Here is a 13,904-nt window from a genome sequence, read left to right on the forward strand (position 1 = left end):
CAGCGGGCGAGGGGCGGGGCCGAGGAGGGGCGGCGCTAACGAGGGGCGGGGCCATAGAGGGGCGTGGTTATCGAGGGGCGGGGCTGCGCCGCGGCCGGGCGTCTGCGCGCCTCTCCCCGTGTGCGTGCCGCGGCGGCCTCCTGCTACCGCGGCTTGGCAGGTGGGTTTGGGCCCCGGGGGCTGGCGCCACGCCGTGGGAGCGCGCTGTAGCTGAGCAGGTGACCCAGGGGTGCCGTGGCGGCCAGCGTCCCCAGGTCTCCCTCCCTCCCGCGGGGTGCACCGCGAACCGCAGCGGGAGGGGTTTTGTTTTAACTGGGCGATCGGTTGGACTTTGCGGCCCCCTGTCCCTGGAGGACGCTGAGCAGATCTGGCCTGCAGCCGAGTTTCCTGCACAGGCTTCTAGAAATCGAAAACGCAGTGGGTGGGGAGCTGAACGGTCGTCCGAGTCGAGTCTAAGCAGTGTCAGGTGCTTCCCACGAGACTGGGCGATTTGCCGCCATCTACCCACCTACCAAACGAGAGGGGCTTTTTGAGGGCTCTCCTTCGGTTCCAAACTGACTTAAATTTGACAAACTTCCTCTTAGGCTTCTTCCCAGTTACCAGCCATGATCTTCCAGCAGCAACTGTTGCCCCCTGAACTCTGATCCCTGGGGTTTCAGCTGGACCGCTTGGTTGTCTGGAACCAGCTCTCTCTGGGGAGAGGAGCTGCGCCCAGTCAGGACATCAGGCTAAGGAGTGCGTGCGCTGTGTCAGTAATCCTTTCGTTGGTTCTCCAGTAAAAGATGAAGCCGAGCTCAGAGGTCCTTAGAGACAAGTCGGACTAGGCTATTCTTTCTTGCCTTTTGCCCTGTATGTTGTGTAGGTTGAACAGTATCAGGATTTTTCGCTTTTCTTTTTTTATTTAAATGTGTATAAGTCATGGGAGCATTGGCCAGAGTCCAGAAATTTGGGTTCTAGTCCAGAAATTTGGGTTCTAGCCCTGGCTGTGCTGCCGATTCACTGTGATAATTGGGTAAATATCAGCCCTCCGGCTCTGATAAACTGGGGTTCATCAGATGGTCTGAAGGACCCTTCTGTCTTTCGGCACTACAAACAGTAAAAAGAGCCATCATTAGAGATCCCTGGCAGATCTGGCCTCTACCTAAAGCACCAGACTTCATGCTCTGCCTCAGGATATTTGCATTTGCTGTTCCCAGCACCAAGAACACTTACCTGTTTCCCAGCTAGTCATTCTTCAGATGGTCATTGAAACTTCACGTTGAAGAAGTTTCCCATAAACTAGATTGGCTTCTCTGGATTTATATCTCTCGGTACATGCCATTTTCTTCATGCTTAAGTGACTAATAAGTCATTTTTCTATTTATCTGTATCCTCTATTCTTTAGTGCCTATAAATGTCTCAAGGGCTGGAAATCTGACCAAATCTTCAGAATCAGTCACGGCTTAATAGGTGCTCAGATATTTGTTGTGAAATGAACAGACGATCTTATTTAGTCCAATAATCTTGTGAGTTTGGGGTCCTAGAGCTTCTCACATGAGGAGACAGATTTAGAGTGAGATGCAGTGAGTTGGCAGTGTTAGGATAAGAACCTTGGACTCTGACTCCAACACCTGAATTTCTACCTCACCTGTTGTCCCTTATTCCAGGATCCCATATTATGAAGCGGTTTCTTGGTTGCTACCAGATGGAATCACGAGGCCTGGAAAGAGAAGACCTGTAGGTCCTACGATCTGAGGTGACCAGGTGTGGCCGTGGCTCCCCCTGCAGACCCATGGCGAACCGGCTGCGGATACAGCTGCTGACGTGGGACGTGAAGGACACACTGCTCAGGCTCCGTCGCCCGGTTGGCGAGGAATACGCCGCCCAGGCCCAGGCCCACGGCCTGAAGGTGGAGGCCGAGGCCCTGGGACAAGCCTTCCGGCAGGCATACAAAACTCACAGCCACAGCTTCCCCAACTATGGCCTGAGCCAGGGCCTCACCTCCCGCCGCTGGTGGCTGGATGTGGTCATGCAGACCTTCTACCTGGCAGGTGCTGAGGATGTCCAGGCGGTGACCCCCATTGCTGAGCAGCTGTACCAGGACTTCAGCAGCCCCTGCACCTGGCAGGTGTTGGAGGGGGCCGAGGCTACCCTGAGAGGGTGCCGCAAGCTGGGTCTGAAGCTGGCAGTGGTCTCCAACTTTGACCGGCGACTGGAGGACATCCTGGCAGGTCTTGGCCTGCGGGAACACTTTGACTTTGTGCTGACCTCTGAGGCTGCTGGCTGTCCCAAACCTGACCCCCGCATTTTCCACGAGGCTTTGCAGCTTGCACAAGTGGAGCCGGAGGTGGCAGCCCATATTGGGGATAACTACCGCTGTGATTACCAGGGGGCACGGGCCGTAGGCATGCACAGCTTCCTGGTGACTGGTCCAGGGCCTTTGGACTCTCTAATCAAGGATGCTGTACCCCAAGAACATATCCTCCCCTCATTGCCCCATCTCTTGCCTGCCCTTGACCGCCTGGAGGGCTTACCCCCCAGGAGTTGAGTCTGGAGAAATAACTGGACCCTGCAAATGCTGGCGACAAGGAGCCCCTTCCCTCCTGAGACTCGGCCTCTGCTCCTCTCCCTGCTGCCTCCGAAACACTGACTATAACGCAGTGTGTGTGGGGCTTTCAGCCCTGCCCCCTCTAACCAGCTCCTGGTCTCTGAGGTGGCTCATTCATCGTACCTGTGTCCCTTTTCTACCTTGAGTTCCCCTCACCTCCAGGAGTCATGGAAGGCCCAACTAGCATCAAACCTAGGTTCTTAAAAACCTTGCTTCTGCAGCAAGGCCTAAATCATGGGAGACCCCATGTGCCAAACAGGGGAAAAAACGAACTGCTGGGGTTCAAACAGAGGTCTAGGGTACCTCACTGTGGCCTTAGAGGCTTAGTTTGAAAGTCAGGGTCCTAAGTGGTACTGCAAGGATTCTGTGCTTAAAGTTTTAGATAAGGGACACCCTAGCTCTAGTCATGAGAAGAAATCTGATGTAAACCTGCTGTATATGATGCGCTAACTCCCAGAGCCACTTAGCAGGTGAGGTGGTGTGACCCACACTTAGCAATGAGGAGTGGGGTTCAGCGTTCAAGTAGTCTGAGGTCCTAGCTAGGAAATGAGGGAGCTGGGGTTTGCTTTGGGCATATCTGGCTCCAGAACCCACTGACTTCACTGTTAGGCTGCAGGTGGCAAGGGGTCCCTGTCACGTGAGAGCACAGTGCCAATCCCCGGAGTATGCCACCCCCGAGGGGCCCGGCAGCCATTGGGATTGGGATTAGCGTCGGGGTAGGAAGGCACCAGGGGTCAGAAGCCAGGGCTGGAGGGGCAGGAGTGGAGGGAGGTGAGAACTGCTGGAGATTAAAGTAGGCTGACTTAAATTCCAGTCTCTTCTTGCCTTTCCCTTCCTCACACACCATGGCAGCAGAGCTGTCTATCACAGGTAAAGAACACAGAGGCACGTACACCGAGTATGTTCCAAGTGCCAGCAGCCAGGGTGTGCTCTGGAGTGGACCATGCATGGAGGGTGGTGGACAGCTGGGCAGGCCTTGCAGCAGGCCCAGGAACTACACTAAAGGCCGCTGTGGACTAAAGGCCCCCTAGGAAGGGGGGTTTGGGAGGCATGACATAGGGGCCTTTGGGTGCCCAGCAGAAGAGCTTGGCTTTGACCCAGGCTTCAGGGCAGAGGCAAAGGCTCAGACTTGGCCAAACCTTTTCTGGCTCTGTCTGCCTGGGGCCCGATGCCAAGGCCAAGTGACTCGACATTAATTCCCACGTGCCAGGCCGTGAGGACACAGGTGGTGAGCTGTTGTCGCATAAATCATTTCAACCAGAAAGTTGCCCTTAGGTCTGTGGGCTGGATTTAATCTGGCCAGTGTTTTAAGCCAACTATCAAGCACACTTAAGGTAGGGAGGGGAGAGTTCTGCCTCCCCATCTTTGGGCTCAGAACGTAAAGTTGAAGATTGTTGAATCGTGTTTCCAGAGTAAACAGATTGTGAGGAGCAGGGACTTGCCCACGGGGTCCACGCTCTCACGACTGTACAAGCTGAGCTGCCACCCCTCATTTCTGGGAATGTGAATGGGAGTGAGAAGACGATAGCTGCTGAGCCAATGCAGGTTTAAGATCCACGCTGGACCCCGAAGGTGCCAGCATCCCGTGCCTGCCCAGTGACCAGCAAACATGGAGTTTTCCAGCCTTTCAAAACCTTTAATAACGTGCATGATCCCTAAGGCTGATCCCACTCCCTCAGCTCTTCTGACCAGAAGCCCTCACCCTGCTTTGCCAGCAGGGCTGCTAGCTAGAAGCCCTCATCGGTGACCTAGGGGAGAAGTAAGCCCTGTTGCCACGGTGACTGCAGGCTGGAGTCACTGCCAGGTCTGAGGCAGAACTGCCAGTGGTGGTGCTATTGTCAGGCTGCCTGGAGATGGGACCCTCTTGGGGCTAGGTAGGAGCTAGGGGATGAGCAGCCTGGCAGGAGTTCTGAATTCCTTCCATGGTTGGCCTTGTAGTCTAGAAAAATATTTCCTTTATGTGCCCATGTCAAAAAGGTGTGAGAAGCACTGAATTGAGATCAGAGAGCTTCAGATACAGGCTTGCCTGCCAGGGAATCATTTCTACACATTGGTGAGCAGGAAGCTGAAAGGCAGCGCTTCTCCAGAAGAATCTACTACATGTACCCAGTAACCTGGATACCAGTCACTATAGATCCATCCACCCCTCCCTCCATCAGCTCACTCACCAAGTACCTATTGCATACTCACTATGCGCTGGACACCATGTTGGCGACAAAGTAGTGAGTAGGACACCTTCAGAGGGGCAGGTGCACAGTGGGGTTGGAAGACTAAGGCCCAGGGAGCAGCAGGTCCCCTGCCCGGGAGATGCCTAATGTTCAGCAACTGAACCCAGATCTGAAACATCCCCACCCCTTCCGGTGCTGCCCCTTAAGCCCAGGCAACAGCCAAGAAACAGCCCCTGGATAGAAATGGAAGAGTGTGGGGCAGGTAGACCCAGCTCCCTGGGGCCAAAGGTCAGTGGCCAATGGTAATGGCCTGGTCCGCCACAGCAAAGACCGGGAAGAGGGGCACGGGGAAGGAGGCGTGGTGAGTGTGCAGCACGGTGCCCGAGACCGGCTCGTAAAACAGCAGCTCCTGAGCCTGCAGGTCCAGCAGCACGCCCAGCTGGGCCGGGCAGCACAACAGCCCGAGGGACTCGTGCTGCCCATCGTGCCAGAAACGGAATTCCTGGTCGTAGCGGGAGAAGACCCAGGAAAAGGCGTTGTGGCCCAAACGGGAGTCACTGCCGGAGCCCTTTCTGGGCAGCTGGCCTGAGGCCACGCCCACCTTATAGGCACAACTGTTCTGGACGTTCACCACCCAGGCATGCAGCCCGGCCTGGAAAGAGGTGGCCGCCAGGGCGTTGGGCCAGTGGTCAAAGCGCTCCGGGCCGTCTGTGCAGGTCTTGGACTTCTTAGCGTTGAAGGTCAGGGTCCTTCGGTCATCTGACAATTGCAGGAAGGGGCTGACCGTCCTCTCGTCAATACGCACATCCTCGGTACCTGCCAGAAAGAATTCTGAGTCTCCCTCATGTCTCACCTGGTTCTGCCGGGTAGCAGAGGGTCCCTCACCACAGTGTGACCTCAGACAAGCCACTTAGTCTCTCTGAGCCTTAAGTTTCCTCATCTATAAAATAAGGGGTCAAAGTAGAACACCACAGGAGGGATGTGAAGATCAAATGAGCTGACACTTGTAAAGTGCCTAACCTGCAAGTGTTCAGCAAGCTGTGGTCATGATAATAATAGTTATAAGCCCAAGTCCCTCCTCTGTAAATTCTGATAGAAATAAGGTGCAGAGAGAAGTGAGTTGTCCAAGGTCACACACCCAGTCACCCAGTCGGTAGCAAACTCAGCATTTTGTTCCTGGGGCTGGCATCACACTGATCCTCCTGACTCTGGTTTAGCAATTCTGTGGCCTCAAGATCAAACTTGTCCTAGGGACACAGCTCCTGGATATTAAAAAGCATCAGGTAGGCAGTTTCCAACTGCCAAAAAATCAGGCACTGATATCAGAATCTAGGGTAGACGAGCTATGGCTTGTACTAGAATTTTAAGGAAAACATGCAGAAAGAAGGGTTAAAAATGAGAAAAATCTTTAATCCCCTAACCTAATTGTTCCGTGAGTCCCGAAAAGACTACATTTGAGTGCAGAATCTCCCATGCAGCATGGGGGTGGCGGGAGGGGTTGAGGGGGGCAGGCTCGGAGAGCCCCCACACTAGGTGGGAATTCCTATAGGCAGAACACCATGTCATATTCACTTCTGTGGCCTGGGGACAGATCTCTGGGCAGCTGAGTTCACATTTAGTAAGTAAGATGGATCTAGGTAGCGCGATTCTTGGCCCAGATGCTTGCTAGCTGGCCCTCAATTATCTCTACTAAAGCAAAGTAGGCTTCCAAGAAATAATATCGAGCTGGCCCAGTATGGCAGGACATGAGGAGGATGTGATTTACAGGATAAGGATTTATCCTAAACCCAATTACAGAGCTGTTTGGTCCAGAAGCTGGAAGGACCTGGCCATGCAGCTTCCCCAGGCCTGTCCAGAGCCTTGGCTCTACGGGCAAGCCTGCACCCAGCATCACTGCTGCATAAGCACCACTCCAGATGCCAGGCCCCAGCATGGCCCAGTAAACTACAGACAGACAAATGGACAGAAGCCCAGTGTGTGCCAAATGGCCTGGCTCTGGCAGTTCCTAACCTGAGAGGGACCCAAGAACCGCTGTTGCCCAGAGTTGGGTCAGTAGTGGGCTCCAAGTACACTTCTCATTAAAGTTTAACTTCTCCGACTCCTGGGGATCCAAAATGCCCTCTGCTTCCTCGGTCCTAAGCAAGGGGGAAAAAAAACAGAGATTCAGTGCTTCTGGAAATATATGAGCCCATACAGGGTGACAGGCAGAGGACCTAAAGGGGACGTCAGCCAAAGGGTACACAGACATTCTCCCAGGAACCTCAGTTCCAGCAAGGCAGAGTGGGGTGATGTATAGGGTGGTGCCAGTATTTAAACTTAGAAGTGGTCCATTCTGCAGAGGCATGGGAAGTTTTTCTTGGTGAGTTAGTAGCAGAACAAGGGTGCCATGAACCCCTGGGCACAGGGGTTCACGCCACCATCCTGCTCAGAGGAAACCTCACCGCCCTCTAAACCTACTGAGGCAAAACCCATTGCTCTCGTGGGTCAGAAGGGACAGTGACTCCTCTGCTGAGGCATCTCTCGGGAAGGGATGGGCTACCAGCTTCCTGCCAACCATAAATCAGTCATAACCCCTTCCTGCAGTCGCTGCAGGAAGGTCAGTTCTGTTGCAGGGATGAGAGGAACATGAGAGTCCTAGGAGGGGAGAACTGCCATTTACTAAGGAGCCAGACTCTGGGCTTGCTGCTTTCTGTATAGAATCTTATTTCATCTTTGCTCTAACCCGGGGGGTAGTTGTTATCCGGTGTAACAGGAAAGGAGAGAGGTGCAGAAGAGGCACTCAGCTAAAAGGGAGGGGTGAGTTCCAGTCTTGCCACAGGGAGAAAGGGAGGGAAGGAGAAGAAAGGAAGGAGGGAAGGGAACCCAAGCTGAAGATCAGGCACCGTTTAACATATTTTTTTCCCAAAGGGGTAGAGGGCAAAGTGAAGATTCACCACAGAGCTCTGCATGTCTCTGGACGGGGTTCTGAGAGAGCTTTCCCATCACCTCTAAGCTGAACTTGGCTTTGAGATCAGCAGCAGTTCTGAGAATACAACTCTCTCCAAATCTCCTGGCTCGGTCCATAGATGAAGGAGGGGAGGGAGTGTGAGGGGTGGCCTCCTGAAGGATGTCAGCTTACTGCGACTCACTGACTCCCCTGACTTTGGAGGAATGAGGTGAACAGAGCCAAGCTGAGCGCAGCTTGGTAACAAAGACTCTTTATGGTCAGGACAAGAGAGGTCTGTTGCCTCTTCTCAAAGCACCGGGGCTGGGTATGGTGGTGCGCCAGGCCTCCGGTGGGGAGGGACGAGGAGCCGTGGCCGACCTCTCCTGACCTGCCGCTGCTCCCCTCAGCAGTGTACTTCTCAGTCGCCTGTTCTGCTCCCCACTCTGTCTCCGGTGAACCCTCTCACCGCCCCTGCACCTCTGGCGTCTGACGTCCGGCAGTGCCGAGCCGTCAGCACAGGGTGTGCTGACAGCAGTGGTGGACACTAGAGTCTATAGAACCAGCTGGTCCAGCTGCCTGGTGGCACAAAACAAAACCCACAAGCCCCGAGGAGTGGGAGTGAGATGGGGCTCAGACACTGACTGCAAGGCCCCGCTGGGCCAGAATGCCTGGGCCAGAATGCAGCCCAGCTGTGAGCAGGATCCAAAATTGGAGCCAGTAAAGATATTTTGAGTTTCCAGTTAGTCAGGACTCAATGACTTCGGAACACAGTACTTGGAGAGCATATTTAGGCCTTGGCCTAAAGGCACAAAGAACTACAAACAAATCTGAAGTGGTAGGATTGGCCATAGTGTATGGATTTAGCAGTTCTCAAACAACTTTGTTTGCATTGTAGCACCGAACAAGTGAAACGGTGTATGGCTGTTTGGAGGCTGCTCACAGGGAAAGTTGGATTTATCTTGTTCCAGAAAGCAAGAAAGGACCCAGAGAATGATCACAGAAGGATAAGGATCTAGCATGAAGGGGTTCCGCCTGACCAAATCTGGGACAGCTTGAAAATCGAAATGAGTAGTTATCAATAGTGGATTGTAGTGCACTGAATAAAATTCATTGATTAATCATTGATAAGAATGACGTTAAATTGTGGCCCTCCCTGGTGGTGCAATAGGTTAAAGTGCAGCACTATGAAACTAGCTGCAGCCACAACAGAAAGAGCTGGTGAAGCCTCTCGCCGCCCCTGCACCTCTGCCTGTACCCCAGTTCTGTATGCAGAAATAAATATATCTTTAAAAAAAAACAGGTAATTACAAGCGACGAAAATCTCAACCCATTTTAAAAAAAATGAGGTTACATTGACACTAAATAAGTGAATTAACAATAAGGAAATGAATAAATGTGGGCAGGATTATCCACTCACTACCCCTACCTTAATTACTCACTTTTTTTTGTTCACTCACTAACCATCGGTGAATGCTAAAACTATTGAGTTAAATGTTGATGATAAATAGGCTATTTAAACAAAGTATTTCCCAGGTTGCTTATCGATTACAAAAGGAAAGATGTAACCGTATTTAAAAAAATATATTTATTTATGCATACAAGAACTGGGGTACATGGCAGAGTTTCAAGAAGGTGAGAGGATTCACCAGGGACAGAGTGGGGAGCAGAACAGGCAGACCCACTGAAGTATATACTGCTGAGGGGAGAAACGGGGAGAAAGGAGAGGTCTGCTGTGCCATGTGGATCAACTGCCTGGCTGGGGATCGAACACAGAGCTTCACAGTGCTGCACTTTAACCCACTGTGCCACCAGGGAGATCCCAAGATATAACCTCATAATGAAGATATAACCTCACTTTCGCTGAGTGATTAAAATTAACACTTCCAATCATGGGTCAAAGGGACATCTGGTGACCCCCAACCACAATGACTGAGAACACTTACAAAAATTCCTGCAAAAAAAAATGTGCCTGAGGACCAACCTGGTGGTGCATGGGTTAAAGTCTCAGCACTATCCACCTATCACCAGCCACTGTTCAAGTTAGATCCCAGGCCAGAAAGCTGACTCACATGCTGCAGCAGACCTCTCCTGTCCTGCCCACTGTTCCCCTCAGCAGTGGATTTCAGTAGATCTGCCTGTTCTGCTCCCCACTCTGTCTCTAGTGATTCTTCTCACCTCTCCCCACCACCCCCTGGCACCTTTGGCCTATACCCAGAGCTTGTATGCATAAATAAATCTTTTTTTTTTTTTTTTAAAGAAAAGAGATGGTAAAATAAGGGGCCTCCCTGGTGGCACAAGGGGTTAAGTCTCAGCACGATAAAGCTGTCTGCAGCCACTAGAGCATGAGTTGGATCCCCAGCCAGGGAGCTGCCCCACAGGGCACAGCAGACCTCTCCTGTCTATCCCACTGCTCCCCTCAGCAGTGTATTTCAGTCAATCCACCTGTTCTGCTCCCCACTTTCTCCAGTGAATCCTCTCACCCCAGCACCTCTGGCCTACACCTAGGTTCTCGTATGCATAAATAAATAAATAGTTTGAAAAAAGAAAAGCGATGGTAAAATAAATGTGGGTACTTCCATTCTGTGAAATACCTCACAGACTTCTAAAAAGCAATTTAAGTCAAATGTACTGGCTTTGGCTTAGAAAGATTCCAAGATAGCCTGCTAAGGTACAGAACAGCAAATGATCCCATCTGGGTTAAAAAAAAATATTTTTTAAAGCAAAAAATAAAATCCACCCCACATGTTCTCCTCCTGGCTATAGCCAGGGACAACTGTAAGACCTACATCTACAGCTAAAACTGAGCCAGGGGGTTGTACATGTATTATTATCGAAACAAATATAAAAATATAAAAATTCACATGAATGGACGATGTTCCTCAGTCTCACACAGTTATTAAGAATTTAATTTCTTTGTCTGGCCAGTTGCACTGTCTTGACCATTTCCTCAGGCTGCTGGCGCTCATTTCTTCAGGACCACCCAGGTAGGGCTGGTGAAACTCTTTTATTATTGTTGCGTTACTAAGATGCCAATTTTAATTGGAAACGCAGCTTAACTTTGGAGGACTCATCAAAGAAAGGGGGTTGAGACAGAAAAGACAGCACTGCAACAGGGGTCAGGTGTGGTTCCCGGTCTCAGCTCTGGGGCTTACACAAGTTCCCCTCCCTCTTGGAGTTCCAGCATCTTCATCTGTAGGTGAAGACCCCTCCCGTAGGGTGAATGCACAGTTTTTACTAGGATAACACTTAAGAAGCTGGCGGTAGGCTCCTGATGAGTAAGCACGTCTTTCACCAGCTTTCCCTTGGAGTCCACAGCCCCAGGCTAGGGGCGGAAGACCCCTCTCCAGCGAGTGTGGCTCCAGGGGAGTCACTCAGCTGCACCCCTGGGAGCTGCACCCCAGCAGCAGAGGGCCCGAATGCACGGGATTTGGGAAGAGGCCTCCAACCCTGGCTTCCATGACTACCCCAGCAAATTACAGGGACTCTACTCACCTCTCAAAAATCTCCTGCTCCTTCTGCTGTGAGAAGAGAAAACAGAGTCAGAGAAGAGAAAAGAGACCCTCCCAGGGAGTCAAGGCACGATACAGTCAACTAGTGCAGAGGGCTCCATGTGCACGGAGGCTCTAGAATAAAAGCCCTGCGCCTTCTTTAAGACGAGCACAAAGCACTGGCTCCTCTTCTCAGCTCGCTCCCACTACACACTGAGAAGGATCAGTTGCCCGGCCCCCGGTGTCCGGAGTTTCTCTCAACTAGACTCCAGGACAATCACATCCTTACCTAGCACTCTTCCTCCGTCAACACCGCCAGCCCCTGGATGGACGGGGCTCGCTCTGCTCCCCCATTATGACGACACCAGCCTTCAGGACAGAAGGTGCTCGTGCGAGGAGCGCAGGCACGATCCAGGACAGTCCAAGAAACTGCCTACTTAAGCTCCAAGGGGACAGCTCAGTTGCTCCACATTCTCACTTGTTCCCTGGTATATGTACTCAGATGTCACACGGTCCCCTGAAAACTGCAGATCTATATAAAATGCTCTCAAAGGATATTACCAAAATAGTAACCCTGGTATCTTCCGGCCGACAGGAGGAAAGATGAGCTCTCTATTTTTACACTGGCCCCTTTGTCTGCCCTGGAGTAGTCACTGTTCTCTGACCTCATGCCACCACCCCCACTTCTTCTAACACAGCTACTACTGTCACTCTTTCAGACATCAGGTTCTAAGATGCTGTATCCTGGAAGCCTTCCCTGACCACCACTCCCTTCAATCCCATTGGATTGTAGGGCCCCTAGCTCCCAGAGATATCCTCTACCATCGCACATATCTTAACTATCAATTTATGTCATCATCTCTTCCATAAAACTTCGAGTCACTGAGTGTCGTATCCTATAACTCATCTCAAAGTGCAACGCTTAGCTAGCACATAGACGGCACTGAGGACAGTTACTAGGTACAAAAATAAATAAATAAATAAAAATCTGCACAGTATTGGTTAAAGTGCAGCACTGTGAAGTGAAGCTAGGCAAAGCCTCTTCAGAGTGAATTAGATCCCCCCCAGGGAGGTGACCCACATGGCACAGCAGACTCTTCTGTCTTGCCCGCTGCTCCCCTCAGCAGTGTACTTCAATCTGCCTGTTCTGCTCCCCACTCTGTCTCTGGTGAGTCCTCTCACTGCCCCTGCACCTCTGGCCTGTGCCCCAGTTCTGTATGCATACATATATGGAACTTTAAAAAAAAAAAATTCCCCTGCCTCATCCCTATACCAAATTATCATTTTCCACCACCTCCTACCAAGAAACATTCTCAATGTTTCTACAATTTTGGGGAGATGGGCCAACTGGTGTGTGTCCACACCCATGCCTGACTTACAATCAGCTGCAGGTCATCCAAGTGAGTAAGCATGTCCACCAGGCTGGTGCGGATGGTGTCAAGCTTCTGCAGTGCCTGGGACCAGTGTGCCCGCTGCGTCAGGATGCTCTGGTGAGCCCGCTCCTCTTCACCATGCACCTGTTCCAGCAGACGCTGCTCCTCACTCTCACACAGACTCCTCACGAGACCCAGTCTCTGGATGACCAGTTCCCGAGCTGTGCTGGCCATGCTCTGACAAAGGATAAAGCAAGTGGTTGGATTCTGGTCAACCTCCAGGAAAGACTAGGAGGGTCTGGCCTCACTCAGGATTTTGAGTTTAATTAGTAGTGCCTGACATTGGCATACTTAAGGAAGAAACAGTGCGTAAGCCATCCCAGCCCTAAGATTTTCTAACTACAGTTTAATGTAAGGAAATTTGAGATCCAGACTTCTAAGTCAAAGCTCATGGAAACAGGACACAGAATGGACTTGCTAAGCAGAACTTGGCTTCATGAGCTATTTGGCTTACCTGCTTATTGCACAGCTGGAAACACCAAGGTCAGGGGTTGAGGAGAGACTCTCACAGTTGCAAGAATAGAAGGGCCTAAAAAATCATCCCTGTCAAGATTTCTCAAACTGATAAAAACAAAGCTTCCATATGACCCAACAACCCCACTCCTAGGTATCTACCCAAAAGACATAAAAACACTGATTCAAAAAGACACCTGCAACCTCATGTTTTTTGCTGCTTTATTTACAATAGGAAAGACATGGAATCAACCCAAATGCCCAAAAGTAGATGACTGGATTAAAAAGATGTGGTACATATACACCATGGAATATTACTCAGCAATCAAAAAAGATAATCTTATGCCTTTTGCAGCAACATGGATGGAGCTGGAAGAAATCATGCTGAGTGAAATAAGCCAGAAAGAAAAGGAAAAATACTGGTGGTATCACTCATAGCAGGGGCAAAAAGTACCAGGGGAGAAAATAATAATAAACAACTATGTACCAGAGACATTTTACAGGGGGTGAAGTGGGGAATGGGATAAAAAAAAATGGGGTACGGAGGGGAACTGCACTAGACAATGGTGATGGGAAGTCCTCGGGGATTACAACTGAGATGGAAAAAGGCACAAAATGATGTAAAAATAAACTATTACATTATTTTTAAAATTTTATTATAAAAAAGTCATTCCTGTGCTCGCTTCGGCAGCACATATACTAAAATTGGAACGATACAGAGAAGATTAGCATGGCCCCTGCGCAAGGATGACACGCAAATTCGTGAAGCGTTCCATATTTTTAACTAGTACAACCACTATGGAAAACTGTCTGGAGGTTCCTCAAGCTGCTAAACATGGAGCTTCCCTA

At 50.9% G+C, this 13,904-nt stretch overlaps 2 protein-coding genes across 2 annotated transcripts in view; one reads left to right on the forward strand and one right to left on the reverse strand.

Annotated features, from left to right (window-relative positions):
- Positions 1-99: 99 nt before the first annotated feature.
- Positions 100-2,911, forward strand: HDHD3 (haloacid dehalogenase-like hydrolase domain containing 3). Its single transcript, XM_004677946.2, has 2 exons — positions 100-160; positions 1,647-2,911. The coding sequence occupies exon 2, from the start codon at positions 1,772-1,774 to the stop codon at positions 2,525-2,527; it is 756 nt and encodes a 251-aa protein (XP_004678003.1). The 5' UTR covers positions 100-160; positions 1,647-1,771; the 3' UTR covers positions 2,528-2,911.
- Positions 2,912-4,211: 1,300 nt separating this feature from the next.
- Positions 4,212-13,904, reverse strand: part of BSPRY (B-box and SPRY domain containing) — a 17,015-nt gene continuing 7,322 nt past the window's right edge. The window contains exons 3-6 of the mRNA XM_004677417.2: positions 12,549-12,779; positions 11,174-11,199; positions 6,766-6,890; positions 4,212-5,571 (exon numbers count right to left, since the gene is read on the reverse strand). Of these exons, the coding sequence (XP_004677474.2) occupies positions 5,045-5,571; positions 6,766-6,890; positions 11,174-11,199; positions 12,549-12,779 (909 nt within the window). The 3' untranslated portion in view covers positions 4,212-5,044. The remainder of the gene's footprint in view (positions 5,572-6,765; positions 6,891-11,173; positions 11,200-12,548; positions 12,780-13,904) is intronic.

Source organism: Condylura cristata, unplaced genomic scaffold (assembly GCF_000260355.1).
Source record: "Condylura cristata isolate star-nosed mole 26May11 unplaced genomic scaffold, ConCri1.0 scaffold00006, whole genome shotgun sequence".
Lineage (NCBI taxonomy): Eukaryota > Metazoa > Chordata > Mammalia > Eulipotyphla > Talpidae > Condylura > Condylura cristata.